This window comes from Heterodontus francisci, chromosome 26 (genome assembly GCF_036365525.1).
Source record: "Heterodontus francisci isolate sHetFra1 chromosome 26, sHetFra1.hap1, whole genome shotgun sequence".
Taxonomy (NCBI): Eukaryota; Metazoa; Chordata; class Chondrichthyes; order Heterodontiformes; family Heterodontidae; genus Heterodontus; species Heterodontus francisci.
This window is the reverse complement of record NC_090396.1, coordinates 52,900,512-52,914,400: the sequence shown is the minus strand read 5'-3', so window position 1 is coordinate 52,914,400 and position 13,889 is coordinate 52,900,512. Positions and strand designations below refer to the sequence as shown.

Genomic DNA, 13,889 nt, shown 5'->3' with positions numbered 1-13,889 from the left:
AAATGAAGCAAGGGAATGCACAATAAACAGGAAGATATTGAGAGGGGTAGAAGAAGTGAGAGACCTTGTAGTGCATGTCCACAGGCTTTCGTTTATTGGCCATGGTATTGAATACGAAACCAGGGATGTAATACTGGAACTGTATAAAATGCTGGAGTAATGTGTACAGTTCTGGTCACCACATTACAGGAAAGACATAATTGCTCTGGAGAGAGGACAGAGGAAATTTACAAGAATGTTGCCAGAGCTCGAAAGTTGCAGCTATGATGAAAGATTGGATCGGCTAGGGTTGTTTTCTTTAGAACAGAGGAGACTGAGGGGTGACTTAATTGAGGTGTACAAAATTTAGAGGGCCTAGATAGACAGGAAGGACCCGTTTCCCCTAGCGGAGTAGTTAATTACCAGGGATACAGATTTAAGGTGATTGGCAGAAGGATTAGAGGGGACATGAGGAAAACCTTTTTCATCCAGAGGGTGTGGGTGTCTGGAATTCGCTGCCAGGAACGGTGGTGGAGGCAAAATCCTCAACTCATTTAAAAAGGTACCTGGACATGCACCTGAAGTGCTGTAACCTACAAGGCTACGGACCAGGTGCTGGAAGATGGGATTAGAATGGGCAGCTAGATTTTCGGCTGGGGGACACAATGGACCCCTTCTGTGCCATAATTTGTCTGTGGTTCTGTGGTTATATTAAGCTGTACACACTGGTGTTTTTGTGCATGCCTGATGGTCATTTGTACGTCTCCTTCGACAGTTTAAAAAGGATAAGATATATCTCCAATTCAGAGATGCTTTATGATGATTGTGTCTGTTGTACAATATTATTTTTAAGTGATTGTACCAGAGAGATACACATTCAAAAATAATTTCACAATAAACTGACTGAACAATCAAAACTAATGACAATATAGGCTAATAGAACTGCACTTGCACCCACACACAGGTACTGAATTAGCAGAGTTTGAAAATTAATAGTCTTCTCGAGGATGAATAAAATTTTTGGATAAAGGTGCTATTCTGAGACACATTCAACATACTTATTTGTGAGCATGCAGTTGATATTCAGAACTATGAAGGGTATTTCCAGCAAATAACTTGCTTTTCCCTGGAGTTTTATAGGATTTTTTTATTTCTTCATTTGAAGGAGATTTGGCAAAATAACACTGTAATTTGCAATTTAATGAAGAAATTTAATGGCAAACTTAAATGTAAAATCCAAACTTCTCATTGCTGTACTGACCTTTCCTATCAATGGTTCGCCGGTTTCATTTTTGATAAAAACACCTCTCTTCACACCATCATCATATGGTTTGTATTTCCCTGCTGTCTGTGTACTGCTGATAGCTGGATCCTACAGTGGAAAGCAAAAAGCCGTCAGTGTTAAGACCCCTTAAAAGAAAATTGCGATCGAGAGACTCACTTGCGATGGAGAGAACCCAACTTCAAAACAAGGTGACAAAACAATTTATTATGGCATGTTAAGAGCGCACTTGAAAATATGTTGACATTGGGCAAGGGTTATTCAAACATGTTGCAACCAATCAATTCTCAATAGTCTCAGTTCACACACCAAGAATGATCACTTGGTTGAAGTACCAGAGAGCAGCTGGCATCCATAGAATTGAACTCTAACAGGATTGGTGTCTTAAGGAACAGAATTCTTTTGAGAGGGGAAAAAAAGGAGTACAACCATATTGCATTATAGAATGCTGTCTGTATTTCATACTGAACAATGAAAATAACTCCACATTTTTAATAGAATTGCAATCACTCTTTTTGGTCATAAATCTGATTTATAACATTTACCTGAAGCGAACAGTTTAAGTTCACAATATAGGCGAAGAAAAAAATCATAAAAGTAGCATCAGGAAAGATTTGGCTTCCCTAAAGAATCAATATTTTACATTCTCAATTTCTTACATCTCATGCATCATTAATAGTAAAGCTCCATAATTGGAAAAATGTTACAACTTAATTTTCTGTTTGTAGTGAGGCATCCTAAGGGAATTTCTTGAACACATCAGCAGTGCATGCACTGTTAGAGACTACCATCCCAATTTTGACAGAAAGTAAGAATATTTTTGCCAATGAGCAGGCAAAGTTGTTCAGATCTGCTCAGAATTGTTGCCATACTTTTTGTCTGCCACTTGGTTTTCGTGAGCTATACCTATTTGATGGTGTTAATGAGCTTCGTAAATGTGTTTATGAATTACACATTATATTCATTATAATCCAGTTTCTACCCTTTAATTTTCTGTAGATATGGATGACAATTCCCCCTCCCTTCCCCAACCTCACAGGAAACACATGCCTTAGACCCTTGAATGGAATGTTTCAACCCCAGCATGATGCATACAGATAATAAGTAATCCAAATCAGTTCACCACGGCTTCACAACCTCATACTCTGGAAAAATCTGCAGTATGTACAGATTAATAACTGCACTGATGTGGGAAATAAAAGGAAATAGAAGAGTAGCCCTGGAAGAAATTCAACATTGATACCCAGTTTAAAATGTTAGTGAACTTCATGTCAAACATGAAAATTTTCATTCTTAATGCAGGAATCAAATCAATGGTTAAAATACTTTTTGATTATTAAATAATTTGCATTTATTTTCTTCTCACCACGATCATGACGTATTTCAAGCCCTTTTGGTGGAACTCTTTCACCATCTGTGCATAGTCTCCAAAGTACTGCAAGTTGTACGTGAAGTCCTTTTTTTGGTCCATGTAATCTAGATCATTCCACTGTACATCCTGCAGAAAGGAAATGTAACTAAAAGAACAGTTCTGTATCCTGGTAATCAGTAATGCAGAATCCATATACTTTGAACCCAGTTTTCTGTACTGCACTATTCATTCTTCCATGTCCAGTATAAATATATACCATCTTACAGGAGAAAGAGAATACTGTTGCAGCTTTAACCAACTTTTTCTACCTGTAGCAGAGGTATAAATGATTTTTCTCATGGTGACTTCTGCAGGTTCATCATTTTTGTTATTGCCAAAAACTGCTGGATATGTGCACTAACCCATCACTATGCTCAAGGGTTTCTAAACACAACTTACAAAAAAAAAATCCATACAGTTAGAGAACATTTGCTTGGTAGGAAATGCACACTTTTTCCACGTAATGCCAGTCCGCTTAATTAACTTGAGATACATTAAACCCAGATTGGCAAGAACAAAGTCTTAAAGACCCCAAGCACAAAGTTTTCCAATGTTTGTCCATACTATCCTACCCACACAACCGTGGCTTGCAAAGATATCTGAATCAGAGTGAGGGGGAAAAAAACAACTTATATTGATGTAGCACCTTTAATGTAATAAAATGTCACAAGGCACTTCATAGGAGCATTATAAAACAAAGTATGACACCAAGCACAGAAGGAGCCATTATGTCAGATGACCAAAAGCTTGGTCAAAGAGGTAGGTTTTAAGGAGAGTCTCAAAAGGAGGAAAGTGAGGTGGACAGGTATAGCGAGGGTATTCCAGAGTTTGGGGCCTAGAAACTGAAGGCACATCCACCAATGGTGGAGCAATTAAAATCAGAGATGCTCAAGAGGCCAGAAATAGAGGAGCGCTGATATCTTGGAGGGTTGTAGAGCTGCAGGAGATTACAGAGATAGGGAGAGGCGGGGCCATCGAGGGATTTGAAAACAAGGATGAGAATTTTAAAATTAAGACGTTGCTTGACCAAGTGCCAATGTAGGTCAGCGATCACAAGAGTGATATGGAAACGGGACTTGATGCGAGTTAAGACATCGGCAGCAGAGTTTTGGATGATCTCAAATTTACTGAGTTGAACATGGGTGACCAGCCAAGGAGTACATCAAAATAGTCAAGTCTAGAGGTAACAAAAGAAATAAATGAGGGTTTCAGCAGATGAGCTGGGGCAGAGGCAGTTGGGCGATGTTACGGAGGTGGAAATAGGCAGTCTTAGCGATAGCACAAATATGAGGTCGGAAGCTCGGTCAAATGTGACACCGAGGTTGCAAACAGACTGGCTTAATTGTTGCCAGGGAGAGGGAAGGATTTGGTAACTAGGGAATGGAGTTTGAAGTGGGGATCAAAAAACAATGGCTATAGTCTTCCAAATATTTAACTGGAGGAAATTCCTGCTCATCCAGTACTGGATGTCAGGTAAGCAGTCTGATAATTTAGTAGCAATGGAGGAGTCGAGGGAAATGGTGATGAGGTAGAGCTGGCTGTTGTCAGCATACATGTGAAAACTAATGCTGTGCTTTTGGAGCATGTTGCCGAGGGGCAGCATGTAGATGAAAAATGGGAGGGGGCCAAGAATAAATCCTTGGGGAACACCAGAGGTAACAGTGCAGAAGCAGGAAGAGAAGTCATTGGAAGTGATTCTCTAGCTACGATTAGACAGATAAGAATGGAAGCAGGTGAGAGCACCCAGCTGGACGACAGTGGAGAGGCATTGAAGGAGGAAGGTTTGGTCAACCGTGTCAAAGGCTGCAAAGGTTGAGAAGGACAAGCAGCCAAAGTTTACCTTTGTCACAGGATGTCATTTTTCCAGGATGTCCAGTCTGTAGTCAACCTTTTCAAGTCCTGTTAATCAAACAAGCTGGCTATTCCATCATCAAGTAACATTCGTGCCACACAAGTGCCAGGCAATGACCATCTCCAAGAGAGAATCTAACCATCTCCCCTTGACATTCAAAGGCATTACCATTGTTAAATCCCCCACTATCAACATCCTGGAGGTTACCACTAACCAGAAATTGAACTGGAGCAGGCACATCAATACTGTGGCTACAAGAGCAGGTCAGAGGCTGGGAATTCTGCACTAAGTGACCCACCTCCTGACTTCCCAAATCCTGTCCACCATCTACAAGGCACAAGTCAGGAGTGTGACGGAATACTCTCCACTTGCCTGGATGAATGCGGCACCAACAACACTCAGGAAGCTCGACACTGTATAGGATAAGGCAGTTTGCTTGATTGGCACCCTCATCCACCACCATAAACATTCATTCCCTGCACCACTGATGCACAGTGGCAGCAGTGTGTACCATCTACAAGATGAGCTGCAGCAACTCACCATGCCTCCTTTGATAGCACCTTCTAAACCCACGACCTCTTCTTTCTAGAAGAGGAAGGGCAACAGACGTGTGGGAACACCACCATTTGCAAGTTCCCCTCCAAGCCATACACCATCCTGACTTGGAACTAGATCACTCTTCCTTCACAGTCGATGGATCAAAATCCTGGAACTCCCTCCCTAACACCCTGTGGGCATGGACTGCAGCAGTTCAAGAAGGCAGTTCACCACCACCTTCTCAAGAGCAATTAGGGATGGGCAACAAATGCTGGCCTTGCCAGTGACGCCCACATCCCATGAAACAAATAAAAACAAAAAACAGTGCCTGGAACACTTTACTGAATTACTCTGTTTCAGAAAGTTGATTTCATTACAATCTTCCATTGCTAGGTGTGTCACCTTGGAGGAAACGCAACTCCAAGGAGATGCCATTAACCTTACCCACTCCCCAAGGAGGATAATGGCTAGTTCATCATTTGATAACCAACAATCTGGGTTTAAACCCAAACTAAACAAACAGCAGGTATCAGAGCCTCCTCACAAGTGATCCAGTGAGCATCATAACTCTCCATGAAAGAGAGAGCATTGCTATCATCTTCTTAACTACAGCATAGACACACAGCTTACCTCACAATGTTGGTGCAGTCAGAGGTGCAAAGCAACTTAACTGGAATCAAAATCAATGAAATCAAGAAGGTAATAGAATGGGAGATATATTCCCAAGGAGCGCATGCTGTGGTGTTGGGAGAAAAAGGACTAGGAGCAGCTCAACAATGTGATAGCAGTAGCCACATATTATATATTTGCAACCTTCAGGCTTGTGGACGCCCAGCAAGATTGGGTGGACACATACTTTTCATAACTGCAAATCACTATTGGTAGACCATTTAAAGAAATGAACCAGAAACAGACTGACGGATAAAATAAGCTGATAAGCTTCCAATATGATTGGCTGGCTACCCATAAAGCAATAATGTTATTATTTCAGTGACCACGCTCTGGAAGTGGTTCAAGAGTTCACCTACCTAGGCTCAACTATCACCAGTAACCTGTCTCTCGATGCAAAAATCAACAAGCACATGGGAAAGGCTTCCACTGCGATGTCCAGACTGGCCAAGAGAGTGTGGGAAAATGGTGCACTGACACGAAACATAAAAGTCTGCGTGTATCAAGCCTGTGTCCTCAGTACCTTGCTCTACGGCAGCGAGGTCTGGACAACATAGGTCAGCCAAGAGCGACGTCTCAATTCATTCCATCTTGGCTGCCTCCAGAGAATCCTTGGCATCAGGTGGCAGGACCGTATCTCCAACACAGAAGTCCTCGAGACGGCCAACATCCCCAGCTTATACACCCTACTGAGTCAGCGGCGCTGGAGATGGCTTGGCCATGTGAGCTGCATGGAAGATGGCAGGATCCCCAAGGACACAATGTACAGCGAGCTCGCCACTGGTATCAGACCCACCGGCCGTCCATGTCTCCGCTTTAAAGAAGTCTGCAGAAACGACATGAAGTCCTGTGACATTGATCACAAGTCGTGGGAGTCAGTTGCCAGCGATCGCCAGAGCTGGCAGGCAGCCATAAAGGCGGGGCTAAAGTGTGGCGAGTCGAAGTGACTTAGCAGTTGGCAGGAAAAAAGACAGAAGCGCAAGGGGAGAGCCAACTGCGCAACAGCCCTGACAACCAATTTTATCTGCAGCACCTGTGGAAGAGTCTGTCACTCTAGTATTGGCCTTTATAGCCACTCCAGGCGCTACTCCACAAACCACTGACCACCTGCAGGCACTTACCCATTGTCTCCCGAGACAAGGAGGCCAAAGAAGAAGTCAGATCCTGCCAAATTCAAAATAGCCAATTTAAGAAATATTCTAGGGAACTGTTTGGGGATCAAAAATATATTAGATTCTAGCATTGATTGTGGCTAACTAACTAAACTTTTTTGATGTCCATCAGACTTGTATTTCACTTTCCACTTTTCTCTGTTGTCCAACCATGGCTTCTATATGCAATGGCCAGAATTATTACAATATACTGTAACAAGGATCTGATGGCATTATTGCTGTTATCCCTGTTGTGTCTGTTTGTTTAAGCAACAGATTTATAAACATTTCACCCCAGAATCACTATGTATGAGACTGACTTTAACACAGGAAAACAACTTTTTATTTAATGATCTTAAATATTTAGTGATTATGGATTGAAACTTTATTTTTTAAAAAACTGTTTTAATGTCCTGATACTGCAAGAGGAGCCACAGCGGGCGTCACATCTTAATCAAGGGCATAACATTCAGGAGTACTTGAGTGAGAGAAAGCTGGATATATGGCGCCTGTGTTCAGAAAAGGTACACAGTGACATACGTTACAAAGTGCAATTTATTTCTGAAATCTTCAATAATTATTGCTTAGGTATCAGCTGGAGTGCTGTGTCCAATTATGGGCATCGCATTTTAGTAAGCATGTCAAGGCCTTGGAGTGGGTACAGAGATGAGGGACTTCAGTTACGCAGAGAGATGACAGAAGATGTGATTGGCTTTACAGCACAGAAGATTGAGAAATTTAAAAGAGGGGCTTTGATAAAATAATTAGGGTGAAATTGTTTCCACTGGCAGGAAGTTCAGTAACCAGAGGTGTAGATTTAAGATACCATAGATCGCGGTGTACAAGTCAACCCGGCGTCAAAAATTATGTTTGTGCATATACTCAGTGTACAAGTCAACTCCCCCTTTTCAGCCACGACTTGCATTAGTAGTCAGCCTCAATTTTTCACCCCACAAATGCATGTTTTACTTACCTTATAACTGGGCGCAAGATGATCAAGCAGGTGTTACGGGCTGTGTTGCGAAGATGCGCGAGTTTAAGACATGCCCACACAGAGCAGACCCTGCGTGGTGATAAATGGGTCCTCCAGCAAAATGAATGAAGTATGAAGTTGGTTTCAAGCGAAAAGTCGTAACATTCGCTAACTCGTCAAATAAATGTGCTGCATTGTTAGTGAAAAAGTGGTGCAAGAACGGAAGAAGAAATCCACCTTAAAAGAAGATGCCCAAGAATAAATGGGCCACGAGAACAGAGACCTTTCACTGGCCTGATCTTGTGAAACATGTATTGGAATGGGTCCATCGCCACCTGAAATGCAATGGATTTAAGTATGCATTTAAGTGGGTCAAATCAAACCCCAAGTCCAACAAAGATTTCCGAGCAACAGCTAGTTGGCTTAGCTGCTTTATGAAATGAAAAATGTCTAGTTTTGAGGCAGAAGACCAAGATTGCTCAGAAACTACCAAAAGACTTTGATTATCAGTTTCCAATGATTCATCATCAGACAGCAGCAGAAAAACATTTTGATTGTGGTTAAAGATATCTTTGTAGAAGTAGTGTATTCAATAAACTGTGTCACATTAATTTAATATGAATTACTGGTGTTTATTTCTCCCCCTATATTTCAAAATGGCAACCACCCACACTGGCAGATCATATTTTATACTCGGCATAGAAGTCGAGTCCCACTTTTGGAGGCTTCAAAGGTTGACTTAAATGCCACGATCAACAGTAACTGGCAAAAAGTCGCAACGGGGAAATTAAAAGAATTTATTTTACTCTGCAAATTATGATGATCTGGAATGCTCTAACTGAAAGAGTGGTGGAAGCAGATTCAATTGTAACTTTCAAATGGGAATAGATATTGACTTGAAAAAGAGAAATTTGCAGGGATACAGAGAAACCGCGAAAGTGAGACGAATAGGATACTTCTTTCTAAGAGCCTGCACAGACACAATGGACCAAATGGCGTCCTGTGCTATATAATTTGATGAAAAAGCGTTAGTAAAGATTTTAATACAAAAGAAAGTCTTTTCTGATAATGTTGCTGAAGTTCAGTGCTTAGCTCCTGCAGTAGTTCTGTGGAGTACCTATTATGCGATTGTTTTATTTGGAAAACCAGATGATTTTCTTTCAAAGGAAAGTAACCTTCTACCTTCGTACGCTCACCTGAGGCATGTTGACTCTGGTCATGTTCTGCACAACCTGCCGGGTGATGTTGGTGCTCCAGTAACCCCACCGACACAGATGGAATCCCAGACTCCAGTATGGAGGCATTATTGGATAACCTACACAAAAAATAGAAGAGTATTGTACACAGTCACAGGCCATTTTTCAATCACTGTACTTTTAAAATAAAATACTAGCATAAGCGAATGATTAAAATCCAGAATTCATATACCGAGTGTGAATTGTAGCTGTTTGTTCAGCATAAACAAGTAGTAGTTTCAATCTTACCGATAATATCCATGTACTGTCTTATCACTGTTTTTGGATCTGGACCCAAGAACACATAAAAATCAAGGATTCCCCCAATGGTCCTCCAGGTTAAAGCAGGGGATGGCTGAAGTAAAACATCTGGATAAAACAAAATTGTGTTCATTTCCTGAACAGAATATACTTAAATATCAGTATCACATGGATAATATAAATAGGATTGTTAACTCAGCGATCTATGGAACAATGCAAACAAGTAACAGTACATTGGTAGAGCTTGTGATTTCTACATATGGCAGAGTCCTGATCTGATGAAAAGATATCAACCTGAAATGTTAAATCTATTTCTCTATCCACAAATGTTGCCTGATCAGTTGAGTATTTCCAGTATTTTCTGTTTTTATTCCTAATCTAGCAGAGCTGGAAAAATGGCAGGCAAAAACTAAGTACTGTACCACAAGAAAGGGAAGGAGGCAATTTATATATAGAAATGATATATATTCTGTAATTAATTTGCAAATAGACCACTTATTGAACATACATGAACACAAGAAATAGGAACGGGAGCAGACCATATGGCCCATTGAGCCTGCTCCACCAATCAATACGATCATGGCTGATCTTAGGATTCAACTCCACTTTCTCGCCTGCTCATCATATCCCTTAATTCCCCGACACACCAAAAATCTGTCCGTCCCAGCCATAAAATATTCAACAATGGAGCATCCACAACCCTCTGGGATAGAGAATTCCAAAGATTCAGAACCTTTGAGTGAAGTAATTTCTCCACATCTCAGCCAAAATGATTGGCCCCTTATCCTGAGATTGTGTCAGTGTTCTAGATTCCCTGACCAGCGGAAACAATCTCAGTATCTACCCTATCCAGCCCCTTCAGAATCTTGTCTGTTTTAAGGAGATCGCCTCTCATTCTTCTAAACTCCAGAGAATAACCAGCCCAATTTACTCAGCTCTTCATCGTAGGACAACCCCTTCATCCCAGGGACCAATTTAGTGAACCTTAGCTGTACCGCCTCCTATGCAAGTATATCCTTTCTTAAATATGGAGGCCAAAACTGCACACAATATTCCAGATGTGATCTCACCAAAATCCTGTATAATTGTAGCAAGACTTCCTCATTCCCATACTCCAGTCCCCTTACAATAAAGGCCAACATGCCATTTACCATCCTAATTGCTTGCTGTACCTGTATGTTAACTTTCTGCGTTCCTTGTACAAGCACACCCAAGTCTCTTTGAACATCAACACTTAGAATTTCACACCTTTAAAAAAATATTCTGCTTTTCCATTCTTACAACCAAAGTGAATAACTTCACACTTCCCCACATTATACTTCATCTGCCATCTGGTTGCCCACTCACTCAATCTGTCGAACAGCTCTTTGCAGCCTCTGTTTCCTCCCCACAGCTTACCTTTCCAGCTACCTTTGTATCATCAGCAAACTTAGATACATTATTCTCTGTCTCTTCATCTAAGTCACTAATACAGATTGAGGCCCCAGCACTGATCCTTGCAGCATTCCACTATTCAATGCCAACTTGAAAATGCCCCATTTATGCCCACCCATTGCTTCCTGTTCATTAACCAATCCTCTATCTATGCTAATATATTACCCCCAGCTCCAAAAATGGTTTCAACTAGGAAGACTGGCAGCATAACTAGAAAGCGTGAAAGACCAAAAACAAACTAAAGTACAACATATCAGCATGGCAAAATGCTTAATTGTATTGCAGTGCTTCATCCGACACAAAATTTATTATTAAACAGGTCGAGGAGATCTCTAATGCCAATCCAAGTTGTATCTATATATCCAAACAAGTGAAATTAATCTTACCCTTGGCATTACTGTTTAACAGGAAAACACCATGAGCTGAACCATTCTCTTCCATCACTAAGTAGAAAGGATGTGACCCATATAAATTGGCATTTGGCTGTAACAAAAAGGCCAGTGTCAGTGACGGTACATGAACAATATTTTCACTTGGGTTCACAACTGATTCCCTAAACATTTGTGTAGACTTATTGTGGGGTAACCTTGTGGCTCCCACTTTCCTATTTTCGCCCCTCTTCTCTGGGAGTTAGGACATGCTAGGTTTTATTCAGAAGGTACTAGTATCCCTCTGGTACCTCAGTTAACCCTAGACAATGAATGTTGTCAGTTAATTCAAGGAAGAGGCGGTCAACACGGAGCATGTTCCTTTCTTCACCTGATGTTCATTCACATGCACTTTCCAGCAAGGTGACTGAATAATGATCAGAAGTAGAAACCTTAATTGGTTTCACTCCAACCATTTCTTTTCAGAGTAGATCAGCCAGGATCCAGTCCTGTTCGGCAATGGCCATCCCAGAATTCTCTTCATTGGCAACTGGAAACAAATATTCTCTCCCTCCACCACTGACGTACAGTAGCAGCAGTGTGTACCATCTACAAGATGCACTGCAGCAACGCTCCTTAGACAGCACCTTCCAAACCAGTGACCTCTACCAACTAGAAGGACAATAGCAGCAAATGCATGGGAACACCACCACCTGTAAGTTCCCCTCCAAGCCACACACCATCCTGACTTGGAACTATATCACCATTCCTTCACTGTCACTGGGTCAAAATCCTGGAACTCCCTCCCTAACAGCACTGTGAGTGTACCTACCCCCCGCCCCCATGGACTGCAGCGGTTCAAGAAGGCAGGAGTAACTATGACTCTCGAGGGAGATAGTAGTTACTGTAATTGTGACTCAGCGCTCATGACTCTGATAAGGGGCGGCCTCCCCGCAAAGTCAGGTTCCATTACCGCCGTTCACATTGATACCGGGTGTCCGGTTGAGATCTCGAGTCACGTAACTGTGTTGATCTTGGATGTTCTGCTTCACAGTGAGTTGCGCCTCCAAATGGTCCCGCTGGGCAACGACTTAATGTCGGCAAAAGCGACTGGCCGAGAACTTCCATGGGACCCTTCGAACACCGCCGAGGTCTCCAGGACTCGGGATGCTGATTTGTGGTTATTTTGTACATTTTACACCACAATGAGTCACTCCCAAGACGCATCAGGGACATAACGTTCGCGAATTCGCGATGTTAGAAGCGACTGAACAAAATGTAAATAAGGTTGACATCGGCCATGTTAACCATCCCAAACCGACTGACTCCTTGAGTCGCCCGGATGGGAATTGTCCCGGATAAACAACGTCCCCGCAGATGCGCCGGTAGCTACGCTCTGTTAAATGTTGAAGCTACACTAGACAATGGAACCGAGACTAACATCTCTCAAGTGCCCAGCAGTGAACGTGATCGGTGTCCAGGATGGACGATGGTGTCCCTTCCAAACATTGGGTTACTGAGCGATGGTGATCTGTCTGGTGGTGACGAACGGACATGGGGTGCTAATCCAGCGGGCTGCTTTGTCCTGGATAATGTCGAGCTTCTTGAGTGTTGTTTGAGCTGCACCCATCCAGGCAAGTGGAGAGTATTCCATCACACTCCTGACTTGTGTCTTGTAGATGGTGGACAGGCTTTGGGGAGTCAGGAGGCAAGTTACTCGCTGCAGGATTCCCAGCCTCTGACCTGCTCTTGTAGCCACGGTAGTTATATGGCTACTCCAGTTCAGTTTCCGGTAATGGTAGCCCCTAGGATGTTGATAATGGGGGATTCAGCAATGGTAATGCCATTAAATATCAAGGGGAGATGGTTAGATTCTCTCTTGTTGGAAATGGTCATTGCCTGGCACTTAAGTGGCAAGTAACATTCGCGCCACACATCAGCCCAAGCCTGGATATTGTCCAAGTCTTGCTGCATTTCTACACAGACTCCTTCAGTATCTTTTCGACATTCTTTGCTGTTTCTTATATTCTGTCCAATCTTCTGGCCTGTCACCTGTCTTTGCACAATTATATGCTTTTTCTTTAAGTTTGATACTATCTTTAACCTTTTTAGTTAACCACAGATAGTGGGTCCTCCCCTTGCAATTTTTCTTTCTGGTTGGAATGTATCTATTCTGTGTATTCTGAAATATCCCCTTAAATGTCTGCGACTGCATCTCTATTGACCTATCCATTAACCTAATTTGCCAGTTCACTTTTGCTAGCTCTGCATTCATACCCTCATAATTACCCTTATTTAAGGTTAAAATACTTCTCCTGGACCCATTCTTCTCCCCTCAAGCTGAATGTAAAATTGAATCATATTATGATCGCTGCCACCTAGGGACACGTTCACTATGAGGTCATCAATTAATTCTATTTCGTTGCACAATACCAGGTCTAGTAATAGCCTGCTCTCTGGTTGGCTCCATAACATGCTGCTCTAAGAAACTATCCTGAAAACATTCTATGAACTCATCTAGGCTACCTTTGCTGATCTGATTTTTCCATTTTATATGAGGATTAAAATCCCCCATGATTATCGCTGTACCTTTCAGACAAGTTCCATTATTTCTTCCTTTCTACTCTATCCTACTGTGTGGTTACTGTTAGGGGGCCTGTACACCACTCCCACGAGTGACGTCTTGCCTTTATTATTTCTCATCTCTACCCAAACTGCTTCTACATCCTGGTTTCCT

General features: G+C 42.1%; 1 protein-coding gene across 1 annotated transcript in view; it reads right to left on the bottom strand.

Annotated features, from left to right (window-relative positions):
• gaa (alpha glucosidase) overlaps positions 1–13,889 on the bottom strand; it is a 68,455-nt gene that overhangs the window by 28,486 nt on the left and 26,080 nt on the right. Inside the window, exons 5-9 of the mRNA XM_068058236.1 lie at positions 11,171–11,267; positions 9,339–9,458; positions 9,051–9,169; positions 2,628–2,759; positions 1,241–1,351 (exon numbers count right to left, since the gene is read on the bottom strand). Of these exons, the coding sequence (XP_067914337.1) occupies positions 1,241–1,351; positions 2,628–2,759; positions 9,051–9,169; positions 9,339–9,458; positions 11,171–11,267 (579 nt within the window). The remainder of the gene's footprint in view (positions 1–1,240; positions 1,352–2,627; positions 2,760–9,050; positions 9,170–9,338; positions 9,459–11,170; positions 11,268–13,889) is intronic.